Here is a 15,608-nt window from a genome sequence, read left to right as displayed (position 1 = left end):
AAGTCATGATCTCAGGGTCTTGGGATCGAGCCCTGTGTCAGGCTCCCTGCTTAGCAGGGAGTCTGCTTCTCCCTCTCCCTGTTTGTGCTCTCTGTCTCTGTCTCTCAAATAAATAAATAATACCTTAAAAAAAAAGAACACGAAGTAGGTCTTACGTTTAGCTCTGTTGCTAAGTGAGCGACCTCCTGAAAGTCACGGGATGTCTCTTTTCCTTGGTCGTCTTGTCAGTAATACCTGCTCTGACTTGCACACAGGCTTGTGTATGATGCGAATGAGATCGGGGTTGTAAAATGCGTCTGAAATCACACAGAACACAGCACGAGGGTGCGATGCTACCATTTCCCGACTCCACTTCCTGGATGTCATTCATTCAGGTCTGGTTTTTGCCGAATAAGTTAATTCCCTCAACTTTGGTTTTTTCTTCAGTGCCTGTTATGCCAGGTTATCGTGATGAGCAAGACAGTCCCTACCCTGGGGAGCTTCTAGTCTAGTGTGGGAGGCAGAAAATAAACTAGTACATCCTGTCTAATAGCTAGTTGTTGAAGAGCTATAGAGAAAAATAACGCAAAATGAGGAGGAGGCAGGCTGAGGAGTTACAGGGAAGGGTTTTATTTTATTTTATTTTATTTTAAAAGATTAATTATTTAAGAGAGAGTGGGGGGGGCAGAGGGAAAGAGAGAATCTCAAGCAGTCTCTCTACTGAGCTCGGAGCCCGACATGGGACTCGATCCCGCGACCCTGAGCTGAAATCAAGAGTCAGACACTTAACTGACGGAGTCGTCCAGGTGCCCCAGAGATAGGGTAGTCAGGGCACATCTCTGAGGAGGTGATATTTCAGCAGAGGAGAATAAAGTGAAGGAGCAAGGCCACATGGCCATCTGCGGGAAGAGTGCCTTAACCCCAGGGGGACAGCAGGTGCAAAGGACCTGAGATGAAAATGTGTGCATTGTATTCTAGAAAGAGTAAGGAGGCTAGTGTGGCTTGTAGGTTATAGTAAAGGTGTTGCCTTTTATGCTGAGGGTGCCAGTAGATCGTGAGGTTGGGAGCAGACGCAGGAGGCAGGAAAGACATGGCATAGAAGCAATGGAATGAGAAGAACCCGTCAGACTTCAGGTATGTTTTGACAGATTTGCTAATTCAGTAGATGCTGTGGGGTATGAAAGAAAGAGTCAAAGTTGACACCAGGGGTTTGGGCCTGAGCCAATGGGTCAGTAGTGCTCTTGAATTAAAATTGGGAAAATGGGAGGAGAGGAGAATAGGTTTTTGTGGGGGAAAATGTTCTCCCCCCCCCCCGCTCTTACTTATGCAATTTAGTACTTAATGAGAGAGAATTTAAGTACAGATCTTCAAGATCATCTAATTCAGTGATTTGGGATAGAAAGTCATCTTCTGCAGGCTTATAAAGATCACCTGCCCCCCTCCCAAAGTGAGTCCTCCCCTGGTGATGAGAGTGTCCTCTTCCTCCAGGGTTGGGCCAGAATGCAGGTTGGACACCATCGACCTACTTAGTTTGCTTGTTTTATGGGTGAGAAGAACAGAGCTGAAGAGGTTGTTGGAATGACCAGGGATACAAGGCGAGCTGTGGTCTTCTGGCTGACAATTCCTTCACGTGTGGTTAGTTTCTCTTCTCAGTTTGATGGCAAAGTCCTTGAAAGCAGGAATCATGTCTTAAAGTCTTTCATGTTTTCCTTCTTACCTAGGAAAGTGCTAAGGAATAATAGGCATCATTCCAAATATTAAATTGAACATGAAACCTAACGAAAAGGAAATCAAGTCTTCTGCATACATGGATGCCTATGATCTTACCTGCTCCTGTAGGTAAAGACGTGTGTCCACTGCTGAGTTTCCCACTGGAGTTGGGGCATCAAAAAAGTATAAACACCAAGGAGAGAGACGAAGTTCAGCCTTGACCTCCCAAACTTTGAAAATTTCCAAACTTCCAATGCTGGAATCAGATAACCAAGGAAGGAGGCATTAAGGAAGAATTTTCACTTTGGCCTACTCTGGCCAAGCACACTGCAGTTTACTATTGCTTTTCTATTGAACTCTGTGAGAGTGAGACCAAAACAGTTCTTTCAGTACATATTGCCTTCCTAGCTCTGCCTTTAGCCGCAGGAAATCTGTCCTGTATGTCTGCTGGCTGACATGTGTTTGATGTTGATATTAAACTGTGCCCACGTCGTACCGTGTTCCCTCCTACACGTTAAATATGTACGTATATATAATTAAAGGCTGTACTTCTCATTTGTTGTTTTTGAGATTGCTCAATCAGTTTTATTACATCTGTTTTGTTTTCCCCTTTAATCGTTTGTACAAATGCGCTCTCTGTGCAGCAAGAGCCGCCAGTGGGACATCCCAACTTTAACTTTGGAGGAACAATGTCTACTGTCCACGCAGGTGCAATGTACCGATTTGAGTGGGTGGCAGCTCATAGCTGGGGACGGATGCAGTGTTGAGGTTGCTATGTACCTCTGACCCGTCGTACTGGTCTTTAGCACTTGCCTTCCCAGGGGTCCATACCCAGCCTCCCATAGGAGCCCCATTTTGAGCCAGGGTGGTGCTTGCAAGGAGGTGGTAGTGTCAAGGAATGCGCTCTGTAAACTCCCTCTTCCTTTCCTTTCTCAGATGATTCGTCCCCCCATCTTCAGAGCTAGACGAGGCTAAATGATTATTCTAGGGAATAAATCTGGCATCTTGACGTCTTAGATCCTTGGGGCGCACCAAGTAAAGTAAGCCTTTAAAGAAATGCATCTGCTATTTTGACAAGGCGGAAGCAAGTTCTCTTCCGTTTGGCACGTTCGTGTCCTCGAGTAGAGAGGGCAGCCCTGCGTTTAAAATCTTAGTCTAGGGAGTCAAAAGTTTTCTTCTTGCCTGGGTTTGTTTCTCGATACATAGCATCTCCTATAGGTTCCAGAGTGCTCGACTAGAAATGAAGTTGATACGGCCCGTTGGGGGTATACTCATTTATTAAAGCATGGTATTTGCTTAGTGTATGCAGTATAGTATACGCACTGTATTGTGCCCTGTGTGTGCCGTGCGTTAAATGATAGAGCGAGACTAGTTAACATTTGCTGAATGAGTCTTACCTTCCAAAAACTGCATTGAACGCTTTCTACGCATTTCACACCTGGTGTCCCTCCCACCCGCCACCGAGATTTTGGTCTGTTTCTCCTGTATTCTGTTTTTTCCTTCATGTCCGTGAATGAGAACAATGCCTGCCACATACTAAGTACTGAATAAATGTTTGTTGGATAAATGGATTATTTTATTTACTCCCCGGCAGTCCTCTGAGGTGGAATTTGCTGTCCGGGTTTGCTGGTAGATGGTGGGGCCAGGATTTGAACCTGTGTTGACATCTGCTCGCTCTGGGTCGGGGAGCAGTGTGGAGTCCAGTCAAGGGTGACTTGCGGTTCCTGCCTTCCGTCTAGTATACGTGAGGCCCACCTCCATAAAAGGTTCAGCAATGGGGTGGCAGTTACTTCCAGGCAACACGAGAACTGTGCAAAGCGCCAGAGGAGTCACAAGTTACGGAAAAGTGAATGAATGCGTGCACGTTGTCTGGAGCTGTGCTCGCTGCGTGTGCTCGCTATGTTGTAACGACTGTTATGACTGCCACTATGGTTATGTCACCATCATTTTCTGTGAATCCTATGAACCACACTCCCAAACGAATGACTGTTCATTTGTGGGTTGAAATGGCCAGAGATGTCTCATGAACAAGATGGTTCTTGAGGCTTGGACAGAATGTGGGCAGGTGAGGACAGGAAAGGAGATACTTGAGATAAAAATCCTATAAACCGAGGCTGAAAGCCTGTGTTCCCTGTTCCTGGGACAGCAAGGAGGCCAATATATCTGGGGCAGAAGGGGCGTGTGGGCTACTAGGGTGAGTAAAGATTCAGACTGATAATTCAGAATTTGTTTCTTGTGTTGTGAGCCCTACATTACATTTGTGAGATTGGGTTTGAAACCCTGTATGTGTTTCTGTCTGTACGCAACCCACCCCCCTTTAGTAGGAAATTCCGTGGTCATTTTTAAATGCCGTAATCTGTGGTCACAACCTTGTATCTTGTTGAGAAATAATATTTGTGCCTTTGGTGTCACATAGCCTGTGAGACAGACTTTGTCCTAATAAAAAGGCCACTTCTGTTTGGCCTTATGTTTTTGAAATTTAAGACCCTCATTTATGATTATTGACTCAAATGTATCTTGGAAGATTAGTAAGGGTATTATGTGCTGTTCTCGTCTCCTTAACAGGCTGTAATTCTCCAGGGGACCAGACCTGTGCCTCATTCATCCTCGTACCTCTTCCAGCACTGAACACAGTTACTGGCATAAACTAAGGATGCAATAAATTGTGGTCGAATTGAATTTTCAAAGCACGTGAGGCTGGCCACCTCTGCACTTGTGGGAGTAATTTGCATCAGAGCTATGTTTTTTGAGTTATGTAATGCATTTAATCTTGTTCCTAGGTCCAGCCTGATGACTGGAGGGGCTAAGCGAGGAGTCCCCAACCCTTGGCTCTTTGAGGAGCCGGAGGAGACCAGAGGTTTGGGTTTTGATGAAATCCGGCAACAGCAGCAGAAAATTATCCAAGGTACTGAATACTACTGCCTTGAATGTTCCCTACACCCATCGAAGATCACAGGGAAAGCTCTTGGTCCTTGAAAGCTCTTGGCGATTTTGTGCCTCAGGATACCTGAGGCATAGACAGATGGTGTCATCTGTCAAGGTGGCCCGTGGAACTAGTTGGAGGCGGGGAGAGTGCTGACACAGCTCTGAGTCTGATAAACCCAGGTGAATCCGAGGCACACGCCTTCCTCCCTTTACTCCATGATGGGACTCGTTCTCCAAACACAACACTCCCATCTTTTTCTTCTACAAAATAAGTCCATTTGGCTTTTACCGTCAAGTTCATCTTGTCCAGTGGCTTTTAAGCCTAATTGGTTTTTTACATTCTTCTGTTTTTTAAATTCAAAAGTAATGCATGATTGTTATGGAAAGTTCAAACAGTACAGGGATATGTAACATGGAAAGCTGTCCTTATTGGTTCCCCAATCTCAAACTGTAAACAGATCAATATGTATTTCCTCGGGCTTTTTTTCTACACGTGTATACCCATATAAGCACACATATTTTTACGTCAATGAGATCATGATATAGGTAATGCCGTCGCTTTTACTTTTTTTATGTAACGTGTGTCATAGACATTTTTCATGTTCCTGTTTTTATACATGGTCGTCGTGTATTACAGATATGTTATTCTTTCTAATTCCTTTTAAAAAGAGTTTTACTGAGACATACTTGACATGTCATAAATAGCACATATTTAAAATGTTTGGATTCAATAAGTTTTGACATATATATGACACTGTGCATGTCCTGTATGTTTTTTATCAGATTTATCCTGAAGTATTTCATATTTTTTATTTTCTTATTAATGGTATTTTAAAATTTCTACTTCTGATTGTTGCTGGTGTATAAAAGTACAACTGATTTATGTATACTGATCTTGGATCATGCAGCCTTGCTAAACTCACTAATTTGTTACAAGCTTTTTCATAAAGTCTGTAGGACTTTCTCTTTTCTTTTTTTTTTAGAGCAGTTTTAGGTACGCAGCAAAATTTAGTTGAAGGTTCTTTTGCATGTGAATGTCCAGTTGTTCCAGCACCATTTGTTGAAAAGACTCTTTGCTTCCTTGTTTTACCTTTGCTGCTTTGTCAGAGATCATTACTATATTTACGTGGGTCCATTTCTGGGCAGTCTTTCCTCTTCTATTGTTTTATCCATACCACAGTGTCTTTTTTTTTTTTTTTAAAGATTCTTTATTTATTTATTTGACAGAGAAAGACAGCCAGCAAGAGAGGGGACACAAGCAGGGGGAGTGGGAGAGGAAGAAGCAGGCTCCCAGCGGAGGAGCCTGATGTGGGGCTCGATCCCAGAATGCTGGGATCACGCCCTGAGCTGAAGGCAGGCGATTAACGACTGAGCCACCCAGGCGCCCCCACAGTGTCTTAATTACTGTAGCTTTAGAGTAAATCTTGAGGTCAGGTAGTGTCAGTTTTCTGCTTTTGTTCTCCTGCAGTATTGTGTAAGCTATTTTGAACCTTTTGCCTCTCCCTATACGTTCTAGAGTCCCTTTGTCAATATCCACAAAATAGCCTGCTTTGATCTTGATTGAAGTTGCGTTTAGATCTAGTAAGTGGGGGAAAAGCTGATGTCTTGACAATATTGAGTCTTTCTATCCACAGACGTGGAATATCTCTCTTTTAGTTCTTTTTTGATTCCATTCATCAGTTATAGTTTTCCTCATACAGAATTTGTACATACTTTGTTAGATTAGACTGGTACTTCATTTTGAGGGATGCTAATGTGTATGCTATTGTGTTTTTAATGTCAAATCCCACCCATTTGTTGCTGGTTTATAGTAAAGGGAATGACTTTTGTATATTAACCTTGTATCCTGCAACCCTGCTATAATCGCTTATTAGTTTGAGGAGATTTTTGTTAGTTCTGTTGGATCTTCTCCGTTACACGATCATGTCATCTCTAAACAAGGTTTTATTTCTTTCTTCCCAATTTGTACATGTTTTTTCGTTTTGTCTTGTCTCATCTGATTGCATTAGCTAGAACTTCCAGTACAGTGTTGAAAAAGGAGTGCTGAGAGAAGACATCCTTTCCTTGTACCTGATCTTAGTGGGAAGGCTTCAGGTTTCACACCATCAAGTGTGATGTTAGTTCTGGGGATTGTAGGTATTCTTTATCAAGTTGAGGGAATTGTCTTCTATTCCTCGTTTCCTGAGACTTTTTATCATGAATGAATGTTGGATTTTGTCAGGTATTTTTTGTGCATCTAGTGATATCATCATGTGATTTTTCTTTTTTAGCCCATGGATATAATAGATTACATTAATTGATTTTTTGAATGTTGAACCAGGCATGAATACCCAGGATAAATCTCACTGACTGTGGTGTATTATACATCGTTGGATTTGTTTGCTAATTTTTTTTTGAGGATTTTTGTATCTATTAACATGAGTGATACTGGTCTGTGTTTTTCTTTTCTTTAATGTCTTTGTCTACTTTTGGTATTAGGGCAATGGTGGCCTCAGAAAATGACTTAGGAAGTATCCTCTTTGCTTCCATCCTCTAAAAGAGATTGTAGAGAATTGGTATAATTTCTTCCTTCGATGTTTGGTAGGATTCACCAGTGAACCCATTTAGGCCTGGTGTTTTTTGTTTTGGAAGGTTACTATTAATTCAATTTCTTTAATAGATATAGATCTATTCAGATTGCCTATTTCTTCTTGTGTGAATGTTGGCAGCTTGTGTCTTTCTAGGAATTGGGACATTTCATAGGTTATCAAATTTGTGGGCATAAAGTTGTTCATAATATTTCTTTATTATCCTTTTGATGACCATTAGATCTGTAGTGGTGTCCACTTTTTTCATTTCTGATTGGTCATTTGTGTTCTCTGTCTCTCTCTTTTTAGTTTGGTTAGAGGCTTATTGATTTTATTGATCTTTCTGGTTTCATTGATTTTACTCTGTTGATTTCCTATTTAAATTTCATTGATTTCTCTTATTATTTCTTCTGCGTACTTTGGATTTAATTTGCTCTTTTTTTTTTTTTTTTTTTTTTCGAGGGGGTGCACCGTTCCTGGAGGTACTGCAATACCAGGTCGATGCGTGGAGTGGACGGAGCAAGCTCCTATTCCATCTCCTAGCTCCAAAAATCCATTTAATATATTGTCCTCGCATTTAATATATTGTCCTCGGATAGAGGACGTATCAGATATTAAACTGATAAGAACAGATACTACACTTGATCTTAGCCAAAAGGCCGAGAAGCGATTTAATTTGCTCTTTTTTAAAAAAAGATTTTATTTATTTATTTGAGAGAGTGAGTGAGAGAGAGCATGAGCAGGGAGGAGTGAGAGAGGGCATGAGCAGGGAGGAGAAGGAGGAGGAGAGAGCATGAGCAGGGAGAAGAGAGCATGAGCAGGGAGCCTGACGGGCTGGATCCCAGGACCCTGGGATTGTGACCTGAGCTGAAGGCAGATGCTTAATGGACTGAGCCACCCAGGCACCCCTAATTTGCTCTTTTTCTAGTTTTCTGAAGTGCGGAAAAGACTTGATCTTAGATCTCTCTTCTTTTCTTTTTTTTTTTTTTTTAAAGATTTTATTTATTTATTTGACAGAGATAGAGACAGCCAGAGAGAGAGGGAACACAAGCAGGGGGAGTGGGAGAGGAAGAAGCAGGCTCCCAGCCGAGGAGCCTGATGTGGGACTCGATCCCATAACTCCGGGATCACGCCCTGAGCCGAAGGCAGACGCGTAACCACTGTGCCACCCAGGCGCCCCTATCTCTTCTTTTCTAACCTATGCATTCAATGCTGTAAATTTCACTTTATGCATTGCTTTTGCCATATCCCATAAATTTAGTTTTGTTTTCATTTTCATTTATTTCAGAGTATTCTTTAAGTTCCCTTGAGATTTCTTTTTGATCATGTGTTGTTTAGAAGTATGTTGTTTAGGGGCGCCTGGGTGGCACAGCGGTTAAGCCTCTGCCTTCGGCTCAGGGCGTGATCCCGGCGTTGTGGGATCGAGCCCCACATCAGGCTCCTCCGCTATGAGCCTGCTTCTTCCTCTCCTACTCCCCCTGCTTGTGTTCCCTCTCTCGCTGGCTGTCTCTATCTCTGTCAAATAAATAAATAAAATCTTTAAAAAAAAAAAAGAAGTATGTTGTTTAATCTCACATATTTGGGGGTTTTCCAATTATTTTCTGTTACTGATTTCTAATTTAATTCCATTGTAGTTTGAGAGCAGAAATTGTATGATTTTTATTTTTAACAATTTGTTAATGTATGTTTTGTGGCCCAGAATGTGGTTTATCTTGGCATATGTTCTGTATGAGCTTGAGAAGTATATGTATTCTGCTTCTATTGGATGAAATTGTAAATAGATGTCCAATATATCCAGTTGATTGATAGTGGTGTTGAGTTTAACTTAGTCCTTACTGATTTTTCTGCCTGCTGGATCTGTCCACTTCTGTAGAGGGGTGTTAAATTTCAACTCTAATAGTGGATTTATCTGTTTCTCCTTGCAGTTCCATCAGTTTTTGCCCCATGTAGTTTGATACTCTCTTGTTTAGGCATGTATATATTAAAGATTGTTGTGTCTTCTGGGAATCGGCCCCCTTATCTTTACGTAACGATTGTCTTTGTCCCTGATAACTTTACTTGCTTTGAGGTCTGCTCTGTCTGAAATTAGTATAGCTACTCCTGTTTTGTTTGATGAGTGTTAGTACAGTTTGTCTTTCTCCATCCATTTACTTTTAATCTATATGTGCCTTTATATTTAAAGTGGCGTTCTTGGGGGCTCCTGGGTGGCGCAGTCGTTGGGCGTCTGCCTTTGGCTCAGGGGTGATCCCGGCGTTATGGGATCGAGCCCCACATCAGGCTCTTCTGCTATGAGCCTGCTTCTTCCTCTCCCACTCCCCCTGCTTGTGTTCCCTCCCTCACTGGCTGTCTCTATCTCTGTTAAATAAATAAATAAAATCTTAAAAAAAAAAAAAGTGGCGTTCTTGTAGACAACGTGTAGTTGACTCTTGTTTTTTTGATCCATTCTGACAGTCTTTTTCTTTTAATTATTGTGGTTTTACTTCTTCATTTCAATATGGATTTCTTTTACTTCTTTTTCTTGCTTTATTGCACTTGCTACAATCTCCACTACAGGATTGACTAGAAATTGTGAGAGCAGACATCCTTGCCTTGTTTCTAATCTTAGGTGGGGGACATTCATTTGGAAACCAGGTGTGAATTTTTCTTTGGTACTACATATTTTTGTATTTCTAGAAATATTCTTTAGATTTTGCGGGTGGGGGGATGCAGTTATTTGGGTATTATTTTGTAAGGTGGACCAGAACAGTGTTTATTTTAGAGGAGGAATCAGCAAACCATGACCTGTGGGCCACATCTCATCCACCACCTGTTTTTGTAATGGGCTGCAAGCTAAAAACAGTTTTTCCATTTTTAAGTGGCTGAAAAATGGAAGAAGACGATTTCATGACTTGTAAAAATTATATAAAATTCAAATAAAGTTTTGTGGGAGCACAACCATTGCTCCCTTACTTATGTATGACCTACGGGTGCTTTCCTGCTACGGCGGCAGAGTTGAATAGCTGCACTGGAGACCATATGAGCCGCAGAGCCCCGAATGTTTACTGTCTGGCCCTTCATAGAAAATGTTTGCTGACTTCAGTGTAGAGGTAATCTAGCCCACTACAGAGCTGCTTAAAGCATTCTGAGCACTCTGATGCCCTGTAAATCATGAGGTGACCTGGTTGGCAGGAATAGGAACTATTCAACGCTGTTTGAGCTCAGAGGGTCATTCCCACTGGCTTTTAGCTGGTTCTTTCCCTTACACACGTGTCCTGGTTAACTAACACCTAACTGAAGCCTCAAGGTGGACCTGGTGCAAACCTCTAGATATTCTGTTTACTCAGCCCTCTCCCCTCTGTGCTGTGGCCTGTGTACTCTCCCCTCCTTGACCTATTTGGATGCTTCTCAGTGCAGGACCGGGTTGCCCCTGGGCTCCCAGTCCCCATGCTGGGCAATATTTAGGGCAGCCCTAGAGCTCATCTCAGTTGTTTCCGATCCCTCGGGGAGCACGATCCTTCATTTCCTGATGTCCACGTCTCTCTTGAAACTGTTGTTTTATATATTTTGCCTGTGGTTTTGTGTTTGTTTTTTGTTTTTTTCAGTTGTTTTTTCAGTTGTTTCAGGCCAGAAGTAAATCAGGTCCCTGTCAGTCCCTCTTGGCCAGAAGCAGAAATCTAATTCTGTCTTGAACTCCCTGTTCACAGTGAAATTATCTAGTAAATGGACCTCTGTGCTTCTCTTATCTCTTTAATTCTATGTACTTCTCCTGTTATCGTGTCTGAAGCAAAATGAACCGCACAGAGCATTGTGGCTTTATATATGTGTATCCACGTCCAGTGCTTTATCCTTCTGGATTCATGGTCCTGAAAGGAGTGTCTTGCTCGCTAATAGTAATGACTTTTCTGGCATTGTTGCTTTTTGTTGCCCAGAAAAGCTGCTTTCAGTCAGGAGAAGTATCCTTGTCCCTGAGAAGGCACTGCGTGCAGAGACCGTGGCAGGTCAGGTGCGAAAGGATGCCACCTGCCGGTTTTTGTGTTGAGCCTCCAAAGCAGAGAGCATCCTTATTGAGATGCCCGCCTTTTGAAAGCCCCACCGGCCTTTGGGGTGTGTGGAGGGGTGGGGATGGGGTGGGCAAATGAAGGAGTGGGGCACAGTAGCGGGGTGCATCAGGGCATTTCTTCTTCTCCCCTTACCTTGGTGTTCTGAAATGCCGTATTCCTCTTTGCTTTCGCAGCGAGCTGTTTTTCAAGGATAAGCACACACACACAGAATGGAAGCAATCTTTACGTTAAACCCTTATTAGCCTTTTTTCTGCCTGAAGGATCTTGGGGATGGGCTGAGAGGTTGCCATGGTTTTCCTTCGTTGCCAGGTCCTGCGCTAGAAGAAATAAGGGACCATGAAGGGTCATGTCTAACTTCCTTTCGCCCATGGAATCTGTTAGCTTTTCTGTACTTTTGTTGACCCTTAGAAAACACTTTGAAAATCATCCTAAAATAACAGTTCGTCGGTAGAACTTAGACTCAAGGCAATGAATGCTTTCCTTTTCTAACCTAGACACGAAGCCTCATTACAACCAGTTAGCCAGCCTTGGCTTCTGTGCTGCTGAAGCTGTAATTTGAGGCACAAATGGGCATTAGGCAGAAGATGGGTGAGGGGCTGACATTAACCAGATCACCTCAAAAGTCCCTCAGATACAATAAAGGAGGGTGACTTTTTGGTTAGGACAGACCCTTGCCTCTGAGTCAGATGGCACCCAACCTCAGGGGCTCTCCGTAGATAGGGTTTTAATGGCGTCTCTTCATACCATGATTCCGTCCATGTTCTTTCTAGGTGTTTGCAGAAAGTTGGGTACTCGTTCTAGATTTCTGTGTTCTTAAGTCCCTCCGTGTCGTCACGTGAAATAGCAGCAGGGAAGGTGGCCGGCCAGACTGGCAGAGCTGGGCAGCTCATCTTCGAACCCTGGCGACTGTAACTTCACAGACAGCTTTCTTGGAAGATACCCTTTCTGGTAGCTGTCACCTACACCGGGATTCCTTTCCTCAGATTTTAAAACGCCAACAAAAATAGAAACATCTACTCTCAGGACTTGCTCTGGGAGTTTTCCCAGTGGAGTAATTAACTTTACCCAGCATGTCTAGCCATCCTTATCTGTCCCTTACTTCCCTCCTCCACGGAGAGCTCCTCCTTGCGTCAAATGTGAGCATTCCCGTTGCTTCTCTCTGGGCCCTGGACTAACACGACATCAACTACTTTTCCTACGACCTGAACTCAGAGAGCTATCTAGTATTGTTCACAAGCCCTTCCCTATGTTCAGTGGAGACTGAGGTGTGTTCTTGTCCAAGCCTAGCGGGCCCTCTGTGGTCATTCCTTGATTGAAGCATGCGTATTAAGTATTCTCTGTTCCATCACTTGGGCTCAGAACTGGGGCAAAAATACAGGAAAAGAAGACACAGCTCCAGCCATTGAAGCCCTTGTCATGTGCTTGGTCAGGGGCCCGAGGTGGTCGCTCTTAGGAATGTTCCTCGGTTTTCCTTACTTGTTAAAATGTTGGTAACTTTTTGCTGTGGACAGTTTCAAAACTATGTAAGTAGTGAAAGTAAGAGAACAATCCCATTTTGCCCATCAGTTGCTTCACCCGTTACCAACTCCTAACCCATCTTGTTTCATCTTTATGTCTATCCACTTCCCTCTCCCGCCCATCCCAGGGATTATTTTTGAAGTAAATCCTAGACATCATATCATTTCAACAGTGGATATTCTGGAATATATCTCTAAAGTATGTTTATAAAAGATAAGGATTGTTTTTTAAATATAACCACAATGCCATTATCATCCTTAGTATGTTAACGGTAATTCCTTAATATAATCAAATATCCAGCATTCAGATTGCCCACGATGGATTTTTGTTTAGGTCATTCGATTCAGGATCTGAATGTGGTCTATACATTGTGACTGATTGATATGTCCCTTAAGTTTCTTTAATAGATAGGTACTTTTGCCAACTCTCTATTTTTCCCTTCGCAGTTTCTCTGTTGAAGAAGCAGGGGTCATTCGCCCTGTACTTTCCCACTATCTAGACTTGCTATTTGTAATCCCATATATTGTTTAACATATTCCTCTGCCCCACATATTTTCTGTAAATTGGTAGTTAGATTTCGTGGCTTGATCAGAATCAAGTTTGTTATTTTTGGCAAGAACACACGATGATGATTGTCCCTCTCTGACCTGGAGCCACCAGATAGTCCTCCCACAATTACATGATGTTCAGTTAGAGGATGGTTTTTCAGAACGTCTAAAGATAGGAAGGCTCCAAACACCTAATTATTCCAAAGGGATTTTCAAAAACAATGATTGTATTAGTTTTCCGTTGCCGCTGCAATAAATTTGCACGAACATAGGGACTTAATATCCAAGTTTATTATCTTACTGTTCTACAGGTCAGAAGTTCAATACAGCTCTTCCTGGGCCAAGATCAAGGTGTTGGCAGGGCTGGTTCCTTTCTGGAGGCTCCGGGGAAGAATTTGTTCCCTCACCTTTTCTGGCTTCTCGAAGCCCCCCACATCCCTTGGCTCACAGTCCCCTTCTTCTGTGTGCAAAGCCAGCAACTCGCATCTCCCTGACCCTTCTTCGAGTCTCCCTCTGACCGCAGCTGGGACAGATTCCTGTTTTGATGGAGTCACGATCACACTGGGCCCACCTGGACAATCCAGAACACTCTGCCATCTCAGATTCCTTGGCCTTAATCACATCTGCAGAGTTACTTTTGCCATGTAAGGTCCCATAGTCTCAGGTTCCAGGGATTGGGATGTGGACATCTTCAGGGGGCTGTTATTCTGGGTAGCACGGTGCTCATCCCTTCTTAAAAATTAGCACCACTGTAGGGACGCCTGGGTGGCACAGCGTTTAAGCGTCTGCCTTCGGCTCAGGGCGTGATCCCGGCGTTCTGGGATCTAGCCCCACATCAGGCTCCTCCACTATGAGCCTGCTTCTTCCTCTCCCACTGCCCCTGCTTGTGTTCCCTCTCTCACTGGCTGTCTCTATCTCTGTCAAATAAAATCTTTAAAAAAAAAAAAACTTTAAAAAAAAAATAAAAAAAAAAAATAAAAATTAGCACCACTGTAATACCGACAGACAATTGATAGAGTGTGGTGTGTTGCAAATGATTATGACATCATAGTGACGGGGGTCATGTGATGGGGGGGCAGATTAGGGGCAATGAGCTACAAGTGTGCCATTAGCGTGGTTTCACACCACTCTGCATAATTGCATGGGTCTTGATTGTTTCTGTCTCTGTGAGTAGCAGCATTTCGTCTTGCTCGTTGTCTCTTGGATGACCGCACCACATCCCCTTAAAAATGCTGCTGTAAGCCTGGAGAAGCTCAGGTCATCAGTAAGCCTGGAGAAGCTCAGGTCATCGGTATGATTATTAATACATATGCAACATCTCTGTTACCTGGACCATCTGTGTCTTTGGATTATGGAACGGAAACTTATCGTAGTAGTTTACCATAGTGAGGAGGTACCGGGTTCTTAGAGAAATGAGCCAAGTGCCACAGAATTTTCAACCCTTACTCTGTTTTGCATCAGCAAGATAACCTTTTGGTAGTCAAGTCAGACTGTGCATCCAGGTGGAGAGAGAAGAGTACAGTACTATTGGTATTTCCATTCATAATCTATGTCTCTATCGGATAAAGCAACTTCAGGGCCTTAATGATTCTTTTCCTAATGGAAAACCAGAGAGGACTCTCCTTTCCTCTTGTTAAATTATTTTACCTTTTAATCCACATTGACCCTTGACCCTTGATCCTTTATTATAGATTATTCTTGGGATGCATTTGGAGTTTTACCGTAACGTTGGCCGTTCTGTAGCAGCACTAGGTTGACGATAGATTTATCTTGGAGGCCATCCAAAAGGTTGTTGCTAAAGACCAAAAGGACCTCATTATAAAGTGATTTTGCTGTAAAATGGTCCCTTGGAACAGTCTCTGGAGATGGCAGGTCATTTGTATTGTTAAAAACGTACATAGTGTCAAAAAAATGTTACTGAGGGGTCCTTACCTCACACCATTAGTTTAAATAAATTCCAGATGAATTAACAAGCTAAGTGTAATGGTTTAATTCCATAAAAAGACAAGGAAAAATATAAGTAAATGTTAATGTGATCTTTGGTAAGAAAAGAACTTCTTCGTGATTTCTGCTTCTATGGATACACTTTCCTGTGACACAGTCATTTAAAAATCCCCATCAACATATGAAACTGCGATGGCGTGGTGTCCTCACCTGGCATATTGCTGGGGTAGAAAGAATCCTTGTCATTAGACTCAGCCCCAGAACGTTCTTCCCAGGGCACCTGAAAACGAAGAAAAAAGTTCAAAGAGCTCAGTGAGACTGCCCAGTGAAAAACAAAAGGAGAAACAAAGAAAACAGCACATTTTAAAGAAAGGAAC

The 15,608-nt window shown here is 42.7% G+C and overlaps 1 protein-coding gene and 1 pseudogene across 8 annotated transcripts in view; one reads left to right on the top strand and one right to left on the bottom strand.

Moving 5' to 3' along the window:
* STX8 (syntaxin 8) overlaps nt 1–15,608 on the top strand; it is a 251,809-nt gene that overhangs the window by 42,866 nt on the left and 193,335 nt on the right. For all 8 annotated transcript variants that reach the window (XR_004621730.1, XM_002921144.4, XM_034647060.1 and 5 more), the window contains exon 5: nt 4,470–4,594. Coding sequence is in view for 7 of the 8 variants with exons in the window: in XM_002921144.4 (XP_002921190.1) it covers nt 4,470–4,594 (125 nt within the window). In the remaining variant the exon portion in view is untranslated. The remainder of the gene's footprint in view (nt 1–4,469; nt 4,595–15,608) is intronic.
* LOC117797027 lies at nt 7,642–7,852 on the bottom strand (annotated as a pseudogene).

This window comes from Ailuropoda melanoleuca, chromosome 17 (assembly GCF_002007445.2).
Source record: "Ailuropoda melanoleuca isolate Jingjing chromosome 17, ASM200744v2, whole genome shotgun sequence".
Taxonomy (NCBI): Eukaryota; Metazoa; Chordata; class Mammalia; order Carnivora; family Ursidae; genus Ailuropoda; species Ailuropoda melanoleuca.
The sequence above is the reverse complement of the archived record's forward strand: the minus strand, read 5'-3'. Positions and strand labels throughout refer to the sequence as shown.